A 23661-nucleotide genomic window follows, 5' to 3' on the forward strand; every position below is an offset into this window, starting at 1 on the left:
TTTAAAGGGAAAGTTAAAATGGGCATTTATTATATGGTAGTATTTAATATTTATTGTATGAAGAGAAGGAGGAAAGAAATAGTCATATGAAAGAAGAATCACAGTGCTTTTTTTTTTCTAATAATTTTAGTACCCTCACAATCTTATCTAAAGTGTTTATGAGTATCAAAAGATTTCAGTGCACTAAAATAAAATCATTATTATGTTTTAGTAGGAGTAACTCCATAATGATATTTTCAGAATCAAAAAGATTTTCAGATTTCTGAAAGCCATTAAATTGCTGGGTTGTATGGTAGTTGACTGTTTAATTTTTTAAGAATCTACTTAACAGTTTTCCAGAGTGAATGTACCATTTTACATTTCCATGGGCATTGTATGACTGTTTCTTCACATCCTTGCCAGCATTTGGTTCTTTCATCATTTTGACTCTCCTTTTTCCCATCTTTCTATATTTTTTGGCAATTTTATCCTTCTGTAGGACTTCATTCTCACCTTCTGGGAATGACTATCATATGTGTTTTTATGATTTTAGTCCCAAGCTTCCTCTGGAGGACCAATACTTTATCTTCAAATGCTTGATAAATAACTCCCTGGAGATAAATATTCTAATACTCAAAATTTAAGCCTATCACCTATAATTCATTCCTCCATTGCCTCTTATTTCTCTATGAAGTTTTCATCCCACTAATCACTTAGACTTAAAATTTGGATGTTGTATTCAGTTCTTCTCACTGCTGTGCCTCACAAATAATTGTTAAGTTCTGTCAGTTCTATAAGTATATTATCTTTGACATATGTCCATTATTTCTAATATTATTTTCACTATAGTTCAGGTTTTCATTTCTTTATGTTTGGACCAATGTAATTCCTTTCTAACTGATTTTTCTGGTAAAAGACTCTACCCTCTGTTCATTTAACACAATATTATCAGATAAAATTTTAGAAAGCCAATTTGGGCTATGTATTTCATGATTTAATAGCTCTTAACTTTTATTTCTACCAGATAGTCATAATCTTTCTTTCTACCAGAGTATAAACTTTTTAACCTAAAATTTATCACTCTTAATTTTAATTATGTTATAATTCAGTCAAGTTAGAGATAAGGAATGCTATGGCGTCCAAAGATTAGGTTTCTGGGAAATGAAAAAAAGCTAGGACATATTTGAAAGAAGATAGGGAAGTTGGTCTTGCTTTATGTATAGATGGCCTCTTAGGAGTATGTGAGTCAAGTGGGGTTTCTAAGAGCCCATAGCAAATTTGAACTTAATTGAGCTCAATATTGATTGGCAATGAACTCTGGCAGGTTGTGTTAGGCAGTGTTCTTTAGAGAAACAGAGCCTATTTCTTAATTCATTTATTATGAGGAGTTGGCTCACGGGCAATTACGGAGTTGAGAAGTCCGATAATCTACCATCTGTGAGCCGGAGTCCCAGAAATGCCAGTGGTATAATTCCAGTCCAAGTCCACAGTCTTGAGAACTGAACTTCCAGTGGTGTAAATCTCAGTCCAAAGGCAAGAGAAGACCAATGTTCCATCTCAATCAGTCAGCCAGAGAAAAGGAGTCACCCTTCCTCTGTCTTTTTGTTCTATTCAGGGCCTCAGTGGATTGGATACCTAGAGCAGGGAAAACAGTTTTCCTTACTTCACCAGTTCAAATGCTAATGATTTCTGAAAACGTCCTCATAGGGACACACCAGCAATAATGTTTAACTAGATAACTGGGCATCCTGTGCCCTGGCCAAGTTGACACATAAAATTAATCATCACACAGATGTATCTGAACCTCAGATTGATGATGCTATACATCAATCAGAACAGTAGTATCTGAGATCCAGGTGTTCAATCTCATGGGTACAAGAACCCAAGCATTTTCTGGGAAGGTAGCAAGAGTTAGCCTAGCTATTAAGAACCCAGCCCTAAGGGTTAAGTTTCTGAGAACTTCGGTTTTAGCAAAAAATGCAAATACAAAATCACAAATAGTTAAAATAAAGGTAACTATCTAAAATGGAGAACAAGACTGGGAATTCAGTCAAAAGTGTCAAGGAAAGGATGTGATGTAGAGAGCATATGGCAGGAGTTCAGGACTTACTCTAGGTATACTGGATTTAAATTGGCAAGATCAATTTAGAACTCCCCTGAATAAAATCTGCTGAAGTCTGGTCTATTAATAGACTGTCTATTTTGGTCTGAAGTCTCAGAGACTTTTTGTGTATTTAGAACTGAGTCACTCCAAATGAATGAAACCAAGTAATGCGGGCGGTTAACTGAATTGGCCCACTGTATGGAGTGTTGTAGTATTAATAATTTAAAATCAATGTCTGACTATCAAAAATAAGTATTATAAAATTATAATGGTTTTTGCTTTCATGCAGATTAGAATATAAAAATAATTAGCTTGGAAAACCATTCTTGGTTCCAGGATATTTTTGTGACTATATGTCTTGTGTGCCTTATTGATAGTGAGTCCTTTAATGCAATGACTATCTATTAATATTAAACTCTCTTAAAGTATCTGAACAGTGTCTAATATATAGCTGTTTGGTTCAAGAACATATAATTCAAACTCTGACTCAAGGTTGCATTTGAAAAACACTTAAAAATATGACTTTAAATGAATTCCTGGCTTTATTGAAAGATATTTTGAAATACCAACAGGAATAGTGCTCCACCTCTCTCAGAAGACTGCACAACATTTTCTCTGGAATAAAGTCAAGAATCAGGAAACAAGGGTATCTGAGGAGCCAATCGATAGATAGATATCAACTCACTAAAACATATATAATTAAATAAGGAGGCTCAACACATGCTCATTTAAAGACTGTTTGCTTTTCTAATTTCTTATATGTTATTATAAAATATTTAGAATGAATTTGAAGATAGGGAAAAATAGAAGTGACAGCAAGAACTCTGCTTGACACTGAAGTATGAGAAAGAAATAAAATATAAAGAATAAGAGTTCAAAATCCCAAATACTGGGGTCATTTGGTGAAGGCACCAATAACCCTATATTTTCCCAAGTGCCCTAAGGGCACTACATTATCAACTATATATTGATGGATGTCCATGGTAGTATCAGGAAAGTAGTTGGTAAGTGTGAGAAAGATTTATGTAGAAATATAATTTTAAAGAGAATTTTTATATTTTATTAAAAAATTTGTCTATTTAGAGTTATTTATAATGAATTGTCAATGGTCAAGTTTTTATACTACCTAGAATATTTTAAGAAACATTTTGCTCATAAAACAGATTTATAGAGCTGAAGATTGGTTCTTGGTTAAGAATGGACACTCTGGACAATAATATGCTTTGCAGTATTGGATTTCCTCAACAAACTAAAAGTGAAACTGCCTTTTGACCTGGCAATTCCATACTTGGATTATATCCTAAAACTCCTGAAACACCAATTCAAAAGAACCCATGCACCTCAATGTTCGTAGCAGCATTATTTAAAATAGCCAAGTGCTGGAAACAGCCTAAGTGCCCATCAGTAAATTTACTGATGATAAATTTACACAATTTGGTACATTCATGCAATGAAATACAGCAGAAAGAAAGAAGGAACTCCTACCCTTTGCAATAGCATGGATGGAACTGGAAAGCATTATGCTAAGTAAAGTAAGCTTGGTGGGGAAAGACAAATACCATGTGATTTCACCTATAAGTGGAACCTAATCAACAAAACAAGCAAACAAGCAAAATAAAACCAACGACACAGAAATAAAGAACATGCTGACAGTGACCAGAGGGGAGGGAAAGAAGGGGAAGGGGCAAGTCAAGGAACACGTAAAAAGGACCCATGGACAAGGACAATGGATGGGGGTAGGGAGGATTAAATGTGGGAGGTCGGGTGGGATGGACACGAGAGAGTAATGGGGGAAAAATGGGGACAACTGTAATTGAACATCAATAAAAAACATTTTAAAAAATGTCCTCTAGGATTTATCAAAGAATGATTGGTTAGTCAATTGCTTAAAGCAAAGTACAAATGAAGCCATACATTGTTTCAGGATCAAGGCACATGAAAAAGGTGTGTTCTACCAATCATCCATATGTCAGTATTGACCAGCTACTCACAAATGAGTGCTAGGCCAGAGCTTTACTCTTCCTGTATAACTCTTATTAGTGGGTCAGGACAGTCATCTGTATATGAAATTCTATGTTATTAGTCTTTCTATTCAACGTTTTTCAAATTTTTACTTTAATTATAATTTAGTGTAAGTATTTAAAATATTTTTCATACCTATTTAATAGATGGTTAAGTGTACCAGTATTCACAGGCATTTTTAAGGAAATGGTTATTATTTAAAACAAATTAGTCATACCCTTAAATATGCCCATTAAAGTTATGAGCATTCAACTTTACAAGGCGTTTCATTTAGAAACCTCACTTTAGCTTGTGAGGTATTTCTTTACTTTTATAAGGAATGACTTGGATTTTTCCTTCCGGAGCTTCCAGAAGAGAGCCACCATGTGGTCATCTTTTCCTTTGTGTAGTTGATATATCTAGTCTAGTGTTACATTTTTTTCTTAGCTTTTGGCCGGAGAGTTTATGGCAGTGATAGTCAAATACATCATGCCATGAGGTCAGCTTGTTTGGTGAGATATCAGTTGCGTTGCATAACTTGTTTTTTTTCCTTTTTTTTTTGCATTAAATTTTGAATTACATAAACATTAAGTGTCATATATATGTTCTGGTTTGATTGTTAAGCTATAAAATAATGAGATCATGTAAGCAGTTATAAAGGAAAATTGTGTTAATTAATTTTAACTATTGAGATTTTATCATCTCTATTTTAAAGGACTGTGACATTATTTAAACACATGGGAATATAAACTTAGGGGTTCGGAGATGCATAAAAAGTTTCCTTATGACATCAATAGTATTAGGTTGAGAAATTCTCTTTTAGAGAAATTTTTCAGGAAACTGTTGTTTTGTGGGCTGGGAAAACTACACTATCAAAGGTTTTTCTAAGTTTATGCTAACTAGTCAATTTGAAAATCTTCTGATCCAGAGAGTTTAGAATTGATGGAGAAAACATTTATCTCTCACTGATTATTAGTACCCTGGAACATAGTAGCATTGTCATTTTCATGGAATTCAGGATGATTAGAAAATGTAATTACACATTATGCTCATGGGTCATGATAGGTGAAGCTCTTTACATACTAAATCTGGGGTAGCAATGTCTACTAGTAGTATACATGAGGCACACTTGCCATCAGCTCCATCAGTTGGGATTCTGAAAGAGAATTAAGCTCTAGGGTAATTTTATTTTTATGAAATTAATGAACTTCTCTTTTATGCCTTTGGAATAGTACTATGTATCAACCTTGGAAGAACTGAAAACAGTCATGCATACCATTTTTTTTAGGGATTAATTTTTTTGCAGAACCTCAGCTGAGAAGGGTGATTATATAGATCTTATACTCTCATATATATATAAATATATATAATATAAAGAAATATATAATATAAAGGAATATAAATAAAAATATTTATATATAAAGGAATATTATATAAATGAATATAAATATATATAATATAAAGGAATATCTATTATATATCTATATAGAAAACTTTTTCTGGCTTTCAGTTACAGCTTTGATTTTATGGAATTCATTAATTCATCCAACAACCATTAACTGCTATGTGCTAGAACCTGTGCTAGGCTCTAAAAATATAATGGTGAGCAAAAATGGTCATAGTCTCTGCTCTTATGGAAGTTATGATCTGATGGGAGAGAGAATCAGTTATCAAATAATCACCATAGTGAATATATAATCAAAACCCAAGAAAGTACTGTGAAAGAAAAAATGGGCTTCTGTGAGAGCTGTGTCAAAGGAATATAACCTCTGCTGGAATTGTTGGCCAAGGCTGGTGACCAGGGCATAGAGGCAAGTGGACTGAAAAACATAGGGCTTTGGACATGTTGACAGAAACCAGTTTTCATCTATTCTCTTCTAGCAGCTTGCAGTCACTGTTTGGTTTTACCAGCTGATTACACCATTAGGTCCAATCCACATCACACTGCTTATACTGGATAAACTTAAAATATATTCCTGAAGTAATGATACTAATTGTTTCTTTTGTCTCATATACACTAACTCAGTGTGAGCTCAAGTGTGTGTATGATTTTTGCTGAGAGGGACAATACTTGTTGTCTCTGAATTCCCCATAGTGCTTAGCAAAGTGTTTGTACAAAGTACCTCATAGTTGTTTATTAAAATTCATATTTTATAATATTTGATTTTACTCTCAGCAATTCTTTAAGCTAGATATGGATTTATATTATATCTTCATTGATTTAAAACTGAAGACAGTGTGTGAAGATTTGGATTTAGAATGACTGACTACATATTTGGAAAAAGAAGGCGGATTATTTTTCCTCTAAGGATTTTAAATCTGCAGCTCAATTAGATTTTTAGTGCAGCTCTCAGTTTTAACTGACTCATAAATTAGTGTAGAGAATGCACAGAGCACTGGGGATCACAAGACATGGTTTCAAGTCTTGAGTCTCCTCATTATTTATCTCTAAATAAGACAACCAAATTAGAGATTTCTAATGTCTTTTCCAGTTCTAAGGTCTTTCAAATGTCCACAGTGCAATGAATAATGCATTTTTATGGATTCGATCTGGACCAAAAACCAGTAACCTATTTTCAATATGATTTTGCTACTCATATGAGATAAATAACTTAACATGTGTGGTCCTCATAAAGAATACAAATTCTAACTGAAAGTCCTGTGAGATTTTGCTTTGTAGTCATGATGATCCATGGCAAATTTTTTAAAAATCGCCAAGTAATACTCTTTTTAGATACTCACTCCAGTATAATTTGGTATGTGTGTAGAAAAAGTAAATGAATTTAAAATTAGCATAAATAAAAAATAACTAATAAGGTAATATTTCATTCAAATTTCCTTTACCACACTCAGTATTCTGTCAATATTTTTTTAATAAGTGATAAATAAATTAAGCCAATAATAGATGATTCTAAAATTTGCCTGGTAGTGATTTGGTATTATAACTAAGAATTACATAAAGCAATTTTCTTAGGGGTAGACTTACTTATTAAGTACTGAAAAGTTAATAATGGACACTTTAGTTGATTAACTTTTTAATTTTATAAAAACATTGATTTCTATCCCTTGGTTCAACTGCCACTGATTTTCTTGATCCCCCCTGAGGCTTGTAAAATCTTTTTCAATGTACTATTGCCCTGCTTTGAAGCTATACATAAAAAGCACATAGGTATACTCCCTAGGATTTAGTTGGCTGTGTAGTGAATATCCAAGTATATAATTATCAGAAGAATAACCATGATGGCTGGGATAATATTCTGTTTTAAAGTGCATATATGGAAGAAAGTTATTTGCTAAGTACTCACTCTATGCAAGCACTGCACTAAGGGCTTTAGATGTATGTGCTCATTTTTTTTTTCTCAGAATGAACACAATGAAGTATATGAACCATAATCTCCTTTTTAAAGATGAAGAAGTAAAGCTTTATAAGATAAAATAATTTGTGTTTGTTGGAAGTTTAGAGGTGGGGATATGGAGTTAACTACTGTTACGCTAGAGTTTTAGGAGGTCATTCTCTATTAGAAATGCTTCCAGTTTCTTTGCCCTTACCCACTGTGGCCTGAGTAGGGACAGGGCTGCTAATAATAGTAACATCAGATCTCTCTCTCTCTCTCTCTCTCTCTCTCTCTCTTTCTTTCTTATCTATCTATATATCATCTGTCTATCTATCTATCTATCTATCATCTATCTATCTATCTATCTATTTATCTATCAGGAGAGGTGACTTTCAAACCTCAACCCATATGACATATTTTGAGTGCCTCTTTTTCTCTAGATAAAAACCCAACAATTAATACATACTCTGTAGCAGTCTTGTTCTTTAAAAAGTACATTAGATCTTTTAAACAGAACAAACATTTGCAGTATTTTTATTATCATCATTCTCATGATGAGATGGTTAGACTGAAGCACAGAATTGTTAAGTAATTTTTCTTTTTTTTTATCCTCACCTGAGGATATTTTTTCCATTCCTTTCGGTGGGGGAGGCAGGTGGGGAGAGAGAGAGAAATGATATGAGAGAAATGATTCAAGAGAGAAACATCAACTGCTTGCCTTCTTGTATGTGCCCCAATCAGGGATCAAACCTGCAACCTGAGTATGTGCCCTAACCAGCAATTCTGTCTATGAGAGGACACTCCAACCAACTGAGCCATGCTGGCCAGGGCTTAAGTAATTTTTCCAAAGTCACACAGCTAACATGTAGCGGACCTGGGATTTAAATCTCCTAGCAGGACTCCTGACCTTATCCACTGTTTCTTATCCCCTCTATTTGGCCTAATGATATAGAAACACTGGTGCTGTATTCAACCCTTCATTGTAACTAATATCACTGGTTAGTGTAGGAAGTTTTGACTTTTCCTTCTATATTAAGCAGCTTGTATGAAAATGAAACCCACAACCTTGACACACTCAGAGGCAGACTCTAAGTAACTGACCTATCCAGGCAACATAAGGAGGTCAGGCTAAGATGCTGTGACAGCACCCTTGACTATCTAAACAAGTTTTTCATAGATCCCTAAGCCAGAGACACATTTCTGTCGTGACCAATGAAGATTCACATTCCCTTTCAGTAGGAGCTGTCTTGTTGCCTTGAATGTGAGCTTTGTGTCAACTTATTTCATTGTAGTGTTAGAGGACTGGCCCATTTGGCTGCTGGGTTTGATTCTGCTCCTGTGAACCCCCAGTCAGTTTCAGGAGACACCTACATTCTGATGGGAGGTGAGAGAAGAGAGGGAGTTTCTAAGCAACAGGTACAGGCTAAAACAATATCAAAGCACCATCCACATTTAAGTGTATTACACTTAACAGTCACTGCTCTCCATAAAATTGTAGGATAGAATTATAATAGATAAAACTACTGAGAAAAATCATATGTCTGGAAAAGACACACAGAAAGTCTGTTTTCCTGGTATCCTACATAATGTTTTTAAAGCTTGGAGGAATATCGGGAATATAATGCTGTTTCTTAACTTGTGAGTTCATGGTTTTAGCAAATGAGTTTCCCAAAATATATCTTTGCTGGCAGCTTCTCTATAAATTGGAGAGCTGTTTTATTTCTCTGTATTCTTTTGCGGTCACGACACATAGAATAAGCTGTGTGAGAAGGAAGTTAGTAAGAGAAAGCATCAAATAATGTGAGCAGAGTTACATTTCAACCACCTGATGGCTTCTTAGCCAGGAGAAGCATGTTCAGGTTTTGCTTTTTGAGTCTTTTGATGTTCCATGCAAATGAACCCTTGGCCTAGAATATTTCCACCCCCCCCCCCCCATGAACATTTAGTCCTTTTAGTTTTTCCTGTAGGGGTAACAATATTTTTCTGCCCTTAGTCAAATTTGTTGTACCAGAGAATTGATAGCCTAGCTCAGCTGTGCCAAGTGTTGCCTGTTTTTTTAATCAAGGTTAGAGAGACTCTCATTTCCTGGGAATGGTGGGACATTTTTCCCTACTTTTTATAAGATGCCTTTTACAATAGTGTTAGGTGACCAAGAATAAGAATTAGATTGTATGTAAGAGTGAGAGAGACAAAGTCCATTAAAGGTCTATCACGAAGTAAGTTTGATGTTAGAGAGATTCAGACTCAACTCTGGAATATAGGAGTCTATATTCTTGAGACATCCAAAAGAAGAGAGGGAGAAATCATAACCTACAGAACAAGCCATAGTAGTTAAAGAATGAAAGGCTGCCTTTGTGTGGCAAAAAAATGTTATTGGGAAACTGATTACCTTTTTAAAAACTATCATTAAGTTAGGTTTAATTCCAATAATACAAAGATGATATTATATGAAAAAATTGATTAAAATGAACCCTGGATACTTTAAAAGTACAAGTACTGTATATGAAGTATTTTTAAAGAGAGGTGTGGTTTTCAATTGCATAACAAAAGACCATATTCAAATTAAAAGTTGAAAATCATTCTATACCATATAGAAAAATGTTTACCTGAAAATGTAAACGAAGATGAATCTATATGTAAAGACCCAGTTTCACCATTTAACTTCTGATGTAAAATGGTTTCTATCCTATCCCAAAATTTTGCTGCTTTACATTTAAGGTAGGACATAAACTTCAGCACAGCATGTATTACCACTTTCCCTTTGGCTCGGCTGCAGAATAGAAACAGACAAATCAATTAGGCTTTTATTACGGAGCCTCTATTATTCTTAATAGAGTCATTCTATACTTTGCTAAGCAGAGCTCCTAGCAACTATTTAACTTTTTTCCCAAGGGCATGAAAATGGCACTTTCTGGACATGGTGAGTAGTAAATGGGTTGTGATTTAGACTCAGGGGAAGTGAGTTTGTTTTCTAGATTCACTGTTTGCCACCTCCTTGAAATCATAACAAGGAGCAAGCTGTTGGCATTCTTTATACTTAAATTTCCTCATCTCTATAATGGGAATGGTAATGTTATTTACTGGGTTATTATAAACACCATATAAGATAATGTATATGGAGGTATTTAAAAATATTAGAGTACTGTGCAGAATTTGGATGTATCTATGTATGATAGATGTATCTATGCATGATAAATACAGTATGGACTCTGTATAAAGTGCTGATAGCAAATAACAAAATGAAATGTAACACATAAAGTGAGAGAATCATTTATCCTTTTTTTTTAAGTGAAGGCAAAATTTTCAAGAGCGGGCCAATTCCTTTTCACCTGTTGGAAATCATGACTGAGCAAAAACATTAGATTAGATTTATTAAATTTGTAATTCTGACTTGAAGATGCAAATATAGAAAATAAGCAAAGTAAAAACAAATAAACAAACGATAGTTTTTCAAAGGAGTAACTGCCACTGACTCGATGCAACCTCTCTTCTGCTCTATTCTGTTTCTGTGCCTCCTTGCCTCTCTAGGTGTTCCTTTGCATTTGCGTGTTTGAAAATCCACAACTACCACAAAGCTTTATGAGACTAAAGAAAACTCCTAAAAACATACACTTCCAAACCTGCACAACACTCATGAACAAAAACAGAAACCATGGCCAAGATCCAAGATTATAAATGATTATGAAGCCTTATTATTTTAATTTTTTTTCCAGGGTAATTCTAAATCAAAGGGTTAGCTAATTTTTATGTCACTCCTTATTATTTATGTTTTAGGGTATGTGTATGTATATTCTTATTTTGAGTGCTATACTTGAATTATTTTTATTTCCTTTATACAATATTAAGCATTTAGTTACTATATGCAAATTTATTAAGTATTCTCACTTCTTATGCTTTTATGCAGGTGCAATGCTAATTTTTTCTTGCCTGATCTATAGGAACAAATCCTTTATTTCTTATGCAATAGACAAGGACATATTATATTACTTTGTTTATTTTAAAGATTTTTTTCAAACCAGGGATGTCACTTTGACTTTTTTTCCTGTGTCAAATAACTATAAAACCAAACTTAATATAAATATATGGAATCTTAACCTGGCATTAGTAGGGTAATAGGATCCTGTTTCCTACTGAAAACATGAACTAAAAATTATTTTAATTTTATCTTCTCTTGACTCATAAAATATTTTTTAGTTTTGTATGACAAATGTCTGTTTTCCTCTACATTCCTGATCTTTCAATTCATTCATTCATTCTTTTAACAAATGTGCCTTAATTAGTCTAGACAATATGCCAGAAATAGTTCTAGGTACCAGAGCTATATCAGCTCATATAAGATCACAAGATCCTTCCTATTATGCTAGTAGGAGAGACATAAACAAGAAAACAAAGGAGTAAAATAACCATTACAATAAATTCTATGAAGAGAGTAGAGCAATGATTTGAAGGGTGGAAGTAAGAACATTATAGGAAGCCTCTTTGAAGAGCCTCAAGACAAGGTGTGAGTCATACTAAGATCTGAAGGAGGGATGTTCCAGAGAGAAGGAACATCAAATTTAAAAACCTTGACCAACATAGCTGTAACATTCTCCTTGGCTTTGTTAAATGTTTGACAGGCTTCTCCCTGACTCTAGGCCCCTGAATCCCTTTTTAAAAATTATTTACTTTAGAAAACTTGTCATTGTAAATTCTTCCTCTGCCCCTTTGAATTATATGTAAATCTTTTAAAAAGCTCTTGTATATTAACCCTAGAAATATCTTTCTCACGGACAGAAAAGCCATCTCTTTGACATAAAACCATCAAAGGAGGTTGCCCCTCTCTCAGTTTCTGTGGGAAAGTGAATGGCTAACCTTGGTGGGACCCTTAGTCCAAGTTGTAAAGCCACCTCCTGTCATGAAAACATGAGTTTAGTTTTCCTTGGGCAGATGCAATTTTGCATGTTTATTGGACAAATAATAGCGGATGAGTCTGGATATAAAGTCACAAGTGAGGGCAAGGGTATGACATGAGGTCAGAGAGAGACGGCCAGATCAGGTAGGGCCATGTGGACTATATAAGGAGTTTGGAATAAGTGGGAAATGATCAAATAATATTAAGTAGAGAAGTTATATGCTCTTCCAATTCACTTTAACTGCTTTGGGGGGAATGGATTGTAATGGGGTAAGAGTGACAAGTTGATGAAATAAGCTAGAAATAACTGCCTGAGTTCAAACTACACCTTCATTATTTATTAAATGTGTGACCTTGGCAAGTCACCTAAGTTATCTTTCCTTCAGTTTCTTTATCTGTATTATGGGAAACTAATACTTAAATCATAGCGGGTTGTTATCAGGTTAAATGTGTTAATATATAAAAAGTTCAGAATATGAATTATTTAAAAATAAACATAGAGAGAACATAGAGAGTTAAATAGCGCAAGTTCTAGCTTTAAGAAGAGGTAGATTTCAAAGCACATTAACATTTCTATTTGTGCTTATAGCTATTATGCTTTTCCTATCTGTAGCAAGTTATCTGCTTCTCCCAGTGCTTGGATAAACATCTTCAGTGCTAGAAAATAGATGGAGAACTGGATTTTTAGAGGGGCAGAAAGGTAATGTAAAAGCCATATGCATACCTTGCAGGAATATTTGGGACTGCTGCAAACTGCAAAGCCCCAACCTCAGTATATTGTTACCATGTGGGAATGTGGGCTCCGTGTTGTCACATCTTTTGAATTTTCAACATTCTGAAAGTTCTTTGGTTTAATGTGAAATTTCCTAACTTTACATTTAATCCACACTCTAAGCTAGATTTGGCCCATTAGCTACTAGTTGGCCGCTCCTGGGTCAGACATTCTGTATGCGGTTCTCTTATCTTACCTATTCTTTCTTTATTTTGAAATCATCTCCTGATTTTAGATTGGCTTTTTTACTTTGTGCTTTAAAGTAAAAAGTAAACCCATTTAACCTTTATCTGAAGCTCACAATCAACTGGAACTCTTGATTCTGGTTTAATAATTTCTCAATAGACCTTGAATACCATCCCCTCGCCCCCCAATTTAATGCTAGTCGTTTTGAAGCCCCAAATTGAAAGTTCTTTCAACTTTTCAATTGTATACCAAGCAAAGATATTATGTTGAGTATGATATATGAAAGCGAAGGACAGAAATTTCTTCTCTGTGCCTCAGGCTATTTTATATACCTTACTTGGACAACATGGCATTTGACATACTGTCTTCTCAGTTTGGATCCATGAAATGTTTCATTTACCTGTTAAAAAGTAAAATGCATGATGATTATGTTTTCTTTTTTTATTTTAAGTTTTCATTGTGGAGAACTTCAAACATACATGAAAGCAGAAAGAATAGTGTAACAAAACACATGTTCCCATTGTTCAGCTTCCCAGTTATTAATAAATGGTCAAAACAGTTTCATTTTACTACTACCTACATCTCAGGAATTAACTAATTCCTTAATACCATCAAATACATAGTATTAAAATGTCCCTAGATCATGACTCATTTAGGAAAAATATGTAATGTGTTAAATATGTGCCTTTTTGAAAATTACCTTTATACTGACTCAGTTTGTTCACTAGTGTTTTTAAATTAAAAAGTTATGTGGCACAGTGAGACAAAAGTATTTGTTTCTAAAAGTAGCATGATACATCAGAATATTCATTTTGAAGAGGTGGATTCAAAAGACCAACTAATAGATTTTCTCCCATATTCAGCCTTTTATTGAACATTGATGACATAAAACTTGACAGAAATGTTCTCAAAACGAGTTTTTTTTTTTTTTTTTTTTTTAAGTGTCTGGACTGCAAGTCATTTTGACTTCTATTTTAATTATATGCTGCTGACAGTTTTAAAGTGGGATATATAGATATCTGTCAAGTAAATTTTATGAAAGAATCATTTTCTCAACTGCTTCTGATCTCTACTTAATGGATGATTTCCCACTGTGGGACCTTCACAGAGTACCAGATATCAAATTGCAATGCCCATGACTTTTACTTTGGCAAACACAGACCTTCAAAAATTGACTCATTAGAATTGCAAAGATTTAACTTTTATTTTTCCTCCTGCTCCAAAGCAATTAGAATGTGTTCATTTATTCAATAAATGTTTATTTAAATAAAACTATGAATTAGATCCATTCTTTCTTAGAGATTCAAAAGAGGAAACAGATAATAAGCAGATCAAAGAATATATACGTAAGTATCATAATCTGAGAGAGTGTTAGATGATATAAAAATGTAAAATAAAGTAATGTGATATAGTCATTCAGGGGACAATATTTGAATGACCAAATCAGGTCCCTGAAGAGGTGACATTTGAGTGAGACCTGAGAGATGAAAATGGTAGAAGTGTATTCTAGATGGAAGGAACATCAGACCTCAAGTAAGAAAGAAATTGGTGTAACTGAGGGATAGAAACAAGGTATTGTGACGTAAGTGAGCAAGAGAGAGAGAGTGTATAAGTTGAGGTTGTCCATGTAGGTACTTTGTTGAAAACTTTGACAACAAAGAGAACTTTGGTGGCCATGGTAAGGGTCTGGGTGTTATTCTTAAACACAGTGAAGGGAGGAATTCTAACTAGATAATAACTAAAATATGCCATATTTCTCTTTCATTCCCAGTTCCAATATATCTGCCTCTCCTGGGGTTGAGTGGGTTTGCGTTTAATGGAAGTTCTGGAAGCAGGGAAGTGATGAGGACCCGTCTTTTCCATGGGTCAGGGAAGAACCTAGAGAACAACCTGAGAGCCCTGTACCAAGATAGGATCACAATAGGCCCTCAGAAGAGCTTTGCCAACAGAAGTTTGTGGGTGCCCAGGGATCAAGTTGACACTGGACCATGGGAGTTGGCTTCCATAGCCCCAATATACCAAAAAGGAGCTGCAAAGGGGACTTAAGACTCCTTGCTCTTGGGGCTAAGCTAGTGTGGTAGGCAGAAAATTGGGAGCTGGAAGACTTCCATCTTGGAAGCTTGGTCTGGAGAATGACTGATGCCCAACCCTTAGCCTATAGGATATAAGAACATCTTACCTTCCAACTTGTAGCCAACAAAACAGTGGCCTCAATATGCCAACAAGGAAATATGCTAATGCAAAAAAAAGGAGCCCAGCAGCCAGAGAAAGGAAATACAACAGATTAGGTGCTTATCAAAACAGAACAGGAGGAAACAGATTGCAACCTAAACAACAATGGGAAAAAAGTACACATAAGAACCCTCATGCATAGCAAAAAACACACACACACACACAAAATATGGTAAGTGAAATAAGCCAGTCAGTGAAATACAGGTACCATATGATCTCACCTATGAGTGGAATCTATTCAACAAAATAAAATAATGAACAAAATCAACCACAGGCATGGAAACATGAAGCAGACTGAAAATGACCAGAGAGGATGGGGAAGGAGGACAATGGTGGAAAGAAGGAGAAGGGACTAAACAAAGAACATGTGTGAATGATCCGTGGACATGGACAACAGAGTGGGAACTGACTGTGGGAGTGGGCGGTGAGGGTGGAGTGGGTGGAGGAGGGCAAAGGGGGAAAAATTAAGACAACTGTAATAGAATAAACATAATTTAAATATAAAAAGTTAAAAAAAGACTATGTAGTACTAAGAAAATACAACTTTCAAGTTAAAAAATTTATTAATCAATTAAAAAAAATAATTATTATTCTTGAGATCCAAATTTAAATAACCTCAAATTAGTAAAATTTAAAAAAGAAAATGAATGAAAACAAACAACTCATGTAGAGCATGATTCCTGAAATGGCTATAAATAATAGGGGTGTAAAAAAAGAAAAAAAGAGATGGATGACATATAATAATTATAATAGAGGAAGAAAATGGTTCTGAATTAAATAAAGATCAAAATCTGTAGATTCATAGGGGTATACTGACTTTCAGGCATGTTTGATGTATCTAGGTAATATTCTTGAACTTTAGATACAAAGGAAAATTTGTGCAAACTTCTATATAGAAAAATATATTTATAGAAAAAATAAGAAATTTCATTTGCAACATTTGAAGTTGGAAACCAGTGAAATAATGTCCTCATACTCCGAGATAAGAAATTTACAATTCAACCATCCTATTCCCAGTCAATATATAATCACAAATCAGAGGAAAAGAGATATTTGTGAATATGCAAGGATTTAGTAATATATCATTCACATATCACAACTGAGAAAAACATGACTACAGACACTAGTCAAGTAATATGTATGAGGTCTGTCTGGAATAGTCCAGCCACTGTTAATATATTGAGGATAGTTTGTGTGACATTGATTTAACGTGGCATCCAAGGAGAATGGACTGAAATGTGCATGTGTGAACAAAGACAGCTTCATTATACAACTTCATTGTCGATGCCATTGAGTGAGGATGTGTACTGTGTTGCCATCACATTCAAAATCACTGAGCCACTAGAGCAATGAATGTGCACCAAATTTTGCGTTAAGCTTGAACATTCCTCCATGGAAAGTATTTGGATGATTCAGAAAGCTTTTGGGGACAATGCAATGAGTGCAGTACAAATAAAAGTGTGGCACAAACGCTTCAAAGATGGTCAAGAATCTGGTAAAAGTGATCCATATTCTGGAAGGCCTGCAACAAGCAGGACACCTGAAATGTTTAACGGGTATGAGCTGCAATCAACAAAGGTCTGTGACTGAAAGTGCAAGAACCGGAAACTGCTCTGGGGATTCCAAAAACTACTGTGTCCAAGATTTTTATGAAGGATCTTGGCATAAAGCGAGCCATGGTAAAATTTGTTCCATGGCTTCTGCTACCAGAGCAGAAGGAGCATCGTGCTGCAGTTGGAAGAACAGTGTGAGGTCCCAAGTTGCCTCCTTTGAAGGGGACTAAGGTGTCATTGTCCTATGTACGATGTTTCTTGAATCTTCTTCAATAAATGTCTCTATTTTTCATATTACATGGATAGATAGCTAGCAATTCGTGGACAGACCTCATAAACCTGAATTGAGATCTCAGTAGAGGAGAAGATTAAGAAGAGAGGGAGTATATGGTGGCCAATAAAACTTGGGATGTGTGTGTATATGTTTAGTACAATGAATGTATAATTTCAATGCTTAAAGTGGAAGCAACATACTTTAAGAAACATCCTAATAATAGTTTAGAACTTGAAGTACTATCTCAGCAAAACATGGTTATTAGGAAGAAGAAGGGAGGGTAGAGAAGGTATAGGAAATGAAAGTGTTAAAAAGTCTTATCAGGAGTGGGGAATGGAAAAGGGAGGAGAAGACAGAAATGAAAGTATGTTGAAGGCCCCCCTTTTTTGGGAGGAGGGTTAGGTAAGAAAAATAATGTTTTGAATAATAGCAGGAAAATACTGATGTAATTTTGAGTTCCAGGAAGGATAAGTTAACTGTTAATTAAGTGTACTGACATTTTCAAGAGAAAAAAATATAATGGAAAAGAATTTAAATCAGCAATAATAAGAAAAAGGAAGCAAAAAAAAAATTTACTTAAAGCAAACTAGAGAAATAAAATCAAGTTAATACTTGTTACAGTTAATGTGAATAGACTAATTTGTTTTCATGAAAGAATATCGTTACATTAAAAAAAACCCTTAGTTATCTATTATTTAAAAGCATCATACTTGTAAATAAAAGGATGAAAGACTGTTCAAAATGGAGGTATGGGAAACAAATACTACACAACTAATGTGGAACCCAATGTACAATAGAATCCAAAAAATAGATCCTAGAATATATGGTGATTTAGGATGTAACAGGGATAGCATTTAAAATCATTGAGATGGATTGGATTGTTTAATAAGTAATGCCAGCACAGCTGGCTATCTATACCTAAAATAAAATAAATTTGGGCCCCTACCTTTTACTAAAACTATTTCCATGTATATTAAAACTTATATGTAGGGGAAAAATAACTTTCCAAGAAACTGAATACACGTCTTTTATGGGTGTGGGAAACATTTGAATCAAGACAGAAACTGACTTTCAGAAAGGACTGACTCTCCTAATTTAGAAATAGTGTGAATTTATAAATTATTAAATTCTAAGTTGGGCAGTGATTGCTAGGGTTCTAGCACTTTTAGGGAGAATAGCATTTAAAAAGACAATTTATAGAAAAACATTTTAACTTACCAAAGACACTATCTTTTCATTTAGGTCCATATATTCTTGTGAATATGGTTTTTCAAACTTGCTGTCATAGTCAATGTTATTGACTTTAAAGCTGATGTGATAATAGAAATGTGTCTTACCTGGGGAGAGAAAAGAAAAAAATAGTTTTTACTTTGGTCAATGTGTAACTACTTTTATTCTTAAGAAAATCACGTGAAATACAATACTCTGATAAAATTTCAGGTAACTTGACACTTAAATACTCTTGATTGCTGGTCATTGTTTAAATAACTGACAAAGGGATGTTTATTAAGTTATAACTTCATGCAAGAATGTCATCGGAATTTTTAATGTAATAGTTCAATGTGCCAGCTTTCAAGTTTGTGCATTCTGGAGACAAGTTATTATGAGATGAAATTATATTAAAGTATAAATAATTATCTTAATTTTTGTGATCATCACAGATAACACTTAGGAAAATCAGTGGAATCCCAGATTTAATAATTTATGAAGTACCTAGTAAAGGAAAACTATACAGAAGAAAGTAAAATAACATGTAATTTGTAAGTACTGCAAACTAAGTAAACAAAACAAAGATGAAATCTACAACATTCAAAAAGTAAAGCAAAGGATAAAGTTCAAGGGAGGCTTGACTATGCTATTTTATTTTATTTATTTTATAAAAAGCTTGTTATAAAAATTTATTGCAAAATGATAATTTTTTATTTTTATTAAATTTGTTAGGGAGAAATTGGTTAATAACATTATGTAGACTTCAAGTGTACATTTCTATGATACAGAATCTCCATTTTGCATTGTGTGCCCACCATCCAAAGTCAAATCATCTTCTATTACCATGTAGTTGATCCTCTTTTCCCTTTATTACTCTCTACAACCCTTCCCTCTGGTAACCACCATACTCTTTTCTGTCTCTATGAGTTTTTGTTTTTCTTGTTTGTTCATTTGTTGCTTTCAGTTTTATATCCCACATAAGAGTGAAGTCTTATGATTCTTAACTTTTTCTGTCTGATTTATTCCACTTAGGTGATATTCTCGAAGTCCTTCTATGCTGTTGCAAATAACAGTATTTTATCTTTTCTTATGGCTGAGTAGTATTCCATTGTATATATGTAACACATCATCTATATCCAGTTCATCTCTTGAAGGACTCTTAGGTTGTTTCCATGTATTAGCCACCATGAATATTGCTGCAATGAACATAGGAGCCCATATGTCTTTGCGAATAAATGTTTTCAAATTTTTTGGGTAGATACACAGAAGAGGGTTTGCTGGGTCATATGGTAACTCTATTCTTAATTTTTTGAGGAACCTCCATACTGTTTTCCATAGTGGCTGTACTAGTTTATATTTCCACCAGCAGTGAATGAAGGTTTCCTTTTCTCCACAACCACTCCAACACATGTTCTTACTTGTCTTATTGATAATATAGCCTTCCTAACAAGTATGAAGTGGTATTTCATTGTAGCTTTAATTTATATTTTACTAATAGCTAGTGAAGTTGAGCATTCATTTGTTTATCTTCTTGGGAGAAGTGTCTGTTCAGATCCTCTGCCCATTTTTAACTGGACTATTTGTTTGCTTGGTGTTGAGTTGTATGAGTTTTTTATATATTTTGGATATTAACCCCTTGTTGGAGCTGTTGTTTGCAAATGTCTTCTCCCATTGAGTTGGTTTCCTTTTTGTTTTGTTGATGGTTTCTTTTGCTGTGTCGAAGGCTTTTAGTTTGGTATAGTCTCATTCATTTATTTTTGTCTTTACTTCCTTCACCTTTGGGGTCAAATTCATAAAATGTTTTCTACAACCAAGGTCCATAAGTTTAGTACCTATGTTTTCTTGTATGTGATTTATTGTTTCAGGTCTCATATTTAGGTCTTTGATCTATTTTGAATAAATTTTCGATATGGGGACAAACAGAAGGCTAGTTTCATTCTTTTTCATGTGGTTTTCCAGTTTTCCCAGCACCATTTATTGAATAGGCTTTCTCTTCTCCATTGTATGTTTTTGGCTCCTCTGTCAAAAATTATTTGCCATATACATGTGGGTTTACTTCTGGGTTCTCATTTCTGTTCCATTGTTGTGTCTGTTTTTCTGTCAAATCATGTTGTTTTAATTATCATCACTTTGTAGTATAATTTGAAGTCAGGGAAGGTGATACCTCTGGCTTTGTTGTTTGGTTTTTAGGATTGCTTTGGCTATTTGGACTGTACTATTTTAGTTCACCAAATATAGTAGAAATTAAAAATTTTGGTAAATTTTCTCAGGTCCCATTGAACCCCTTTACTTTATAGACCTGGGTGAGGAGAGCGGGAGAGAGAGAAAGGGAGGAGGGGAGGGCAGAGGACAGGAGAGGAGAGGGAAAAGGAGAGAAAGAAAGGAGACAGAAGACAGAAAGGGATAGAAGAGTTAAAGCATTTTGTAACATTCTGATAAAATTCTTCATGTCAGTGAAGTTAATTATTTGAAGAAATTCTCTCTTGCCCACTTACAAATAATCAAAAAAAAAAAAAAAAAAGGAAAGTAAAACAAGGCAGAATTATTTTGGGGGGATTAAATTTTCAAAGATGACAAAAACAATAATACCCAAAAATGGGGTACCTGTTCTTACACAAAATAGACTTTAAGCTCAAAAACAGTAACAAAGAAAAACTGGATAAATTCTGAGAAATGTACAACCTTCTAAGACTTAATTGCAAATAATAGAAAATATGAACAGACCAATAATGAATAAGAAGATTGCATTAGTAATGAAAAACCTCCCAACCCAGAAAAGCCAAGGACCACATGGGTTCACTGGTGAATTCTACCAAGTGTTTACAGAAGATTTAATGTTAATTCTTCTCAGAATTGTCTAAAATAGAAGAGGAGGGAACACTTCTAAACTCATTTTATGAGGCTAGCATTACCCTCATACCAAAGCCAGATAAGGACACTACAAGAAAACCACAAATATTCCCTATGAATATAGGTACAAAAATCCTCCATAAAATACTAGCAAACTGAATTTAACAATACATTAAAATGATCATACACATTGATCAAGTCAGATTTATTCCTGGGATGTAAGGTTGGTTCGATATATACCAATCAATAAATATGATATACCAGATTGAGTGAAAAATTAAAAAAAGTCATATGATCATCTCAATAGATGTAGAAAAAACATTTAACAAAATGCAATAGTCTTTCACATTGTAAAATTGCTAAACCCATTGGGTTTAGAAAGAACATACCTCAACATAACAAAGGCCATATATAACAAACTCATAGCTAACATCAAACTCAGTGGGGAAACAAGGAATAAGACAAGAATGCCCATTCACACCACTTCTATTTAATGTAGTTCTGGAAGTCCTAGCCAGAACAATCAGACAAGAGAAAAAAATAAAAGTCATCCAAATTGGAATGGAAGAAGTAAAATGGATTATATAATATTATATACAGAAAATCCTATAGACTCTGCAAAAACTTTAGAACTGAGTTCAATAAAGCTGCAGGATAGAAAATCAACAAAGAGAAAGCAGTTGTGTTTTTATACATTAACAAAGAAACATCTGAAATAATATATAATTGTATGGTGGTAACCATTTTGCAACATATATAGATATCAAATGAACTCATATACATTCAACTTATATAATGTTATATGTCAATGATATCTCAGTCAAGATGGAAAAAAATTTCCAAGGAACATTTTGCTGTACATATTTATTCATATATTGTATGCTTTCTTATATTTCTATTAGAATATCAAGATTGAGATTCTAGGGCATTGAAGCAGTATTAGGTTATGTCAATTTATTGGACTACTAAATAAACTTCAAACACTGAAGAGGAAAGCCAATTTGTAGCTGTTATCCTTAGAGCATTGAGCCCTTAATTAGAAGATATAGTGGTAAACTGAGTGAAAGGTATTGTTGCTCTCAGAGGAACTAACAGACTATCTTAATAAAGGATTAGTTCCTCTTCTTCAAATGTAACCTAGACTTTGAGCAGAGAAAAATATTTATGATCTAGGATCTCTTCTATGTACCATTTTCATTGTTTTTTATTTTCTTTCTAGAAGAGTCATATTTTCAAATAATCTGGGTCATATTCTGGGCTAGGGCTTTGAGTTTAGGGGGGACTAGATCCTGATTAATTCTCCTCTCTATTTTAATTTTTTTTATTTTTTGATATTCAAGTGATTTTTAAAAATTGATATATAATTGACACATAACATTATGTTAGTTTCAGGTATACAACATATTGATTTGATATATGTATATATTGTGAACTGATCACCACAGTAAACCTAGTTAACATTCCATCAAAGTGATTTTTATACATATTAATTTAATGCATAAGAAGCAAAACTTATCTCAATAGGTGGTTCTCAGCCCAGTCTCCCAAAATGGGATCACATGTGGATTTTAAGAATGATCAACACCTGTGCCCTCTCCCACACCACAGAGTCTATTGGTCTGGGTCAGAATATCAATGTTATTTATGTTATTTTAATTAAATGCTCCAGGTGATTCTAAGGTGAGGCCAGGGTTAAGTATGAAGACTCCTGAGTATATTTATGAGGGTTGAGTTCAGGCTTTGTTCCAAAGGGAGGTAACGGGATCACTCTGCATGGGTTTGGTAAGGGCAAGTCAGTGCAATCACGTTATTCATGCTGTAGCAGAATTTTTTGGCCTTTGTGCGAAGACAGGAATGGAGAAACTCAAAGTTTGGCCTCCACGGAGGAGCTTGTTGTTCCTGAATCTCTTGTGACAAAGTGCAGGGAAGGGTGAACCCTCCTGCATTTCGAGGCCCTTCTGCCTGTTGTGGTAGCAGGTAAAGGGTCTGTGCCAAAGCCTTTAAAGGCATATTCTCAAGATGCAGCTGTGATTTCTGCACATAACCTCACTGGAGGAAAAAGCCCAGAGGAGAAAGCGAAGAGGACGAAACAGAAGGTTCTCAGGTAAATGTCACGTCCTGGCTTAGGGTTGTGCCTTCCTTTTTTTCTAATGTGCCATCCTTTTAGAACATGCAAACATTTGTATCTGTACCTCCAGTACTTCTGCTTAATAAGTGTGTTTTTAATTGCTTTAAAAAAAAAAAATCTCTAAGTGTGACAGTCAAGATTAACTTT

The 23661-nt window shown here is 34.1% G+C and overlaps 1 protein-coding gene across 1 annotated transcript in view; it reads right to left on the minus strand.

Moving 5' to 3' along the window:
• Positions 1-23661, minus strand: part of LOC129065491 (transmembrane protease serine 11C-like) — a 54435-nt gene that overhangs the window by 18262 nt on the left and 12512 nt on the right. The window contains exons 3-5 of the mRNA XM_054566733.1: positions 18546-18664; positions 13601-13668; positions 10026-10189 (exon numbers count right to left, since the gene is read on the minus strand). Of these exons, the coding sequence (XP_054422708.1) occupies positions 10026-10189; positions 13601-13668; positions 18546-18664 (351 nt within the window). The remainder of the gene's footprint in view (positions 1-10025; positions 10190-13600; positions 13669-18545; positions 18665-23661) is intronic.

Source organism: Pteronotus mesoamericanus, unplaced genomic scaffold (assembly GCF_021234165.1).
Source record: "Pteronotus mesoamericanus isolate MK-2021 breed Mesoamerican mustached bat unplaced genomic scaffold, CSHL_Meso_final contig_180, whole genome shotgun sequence".
Classification (NCBI taxonomy): Eukaryota; Metazoa; Chordata; class Mammalia; order Chiroptera; family Mormoopidae; genus Pteronotus; species Pteronotus mesoamericanus.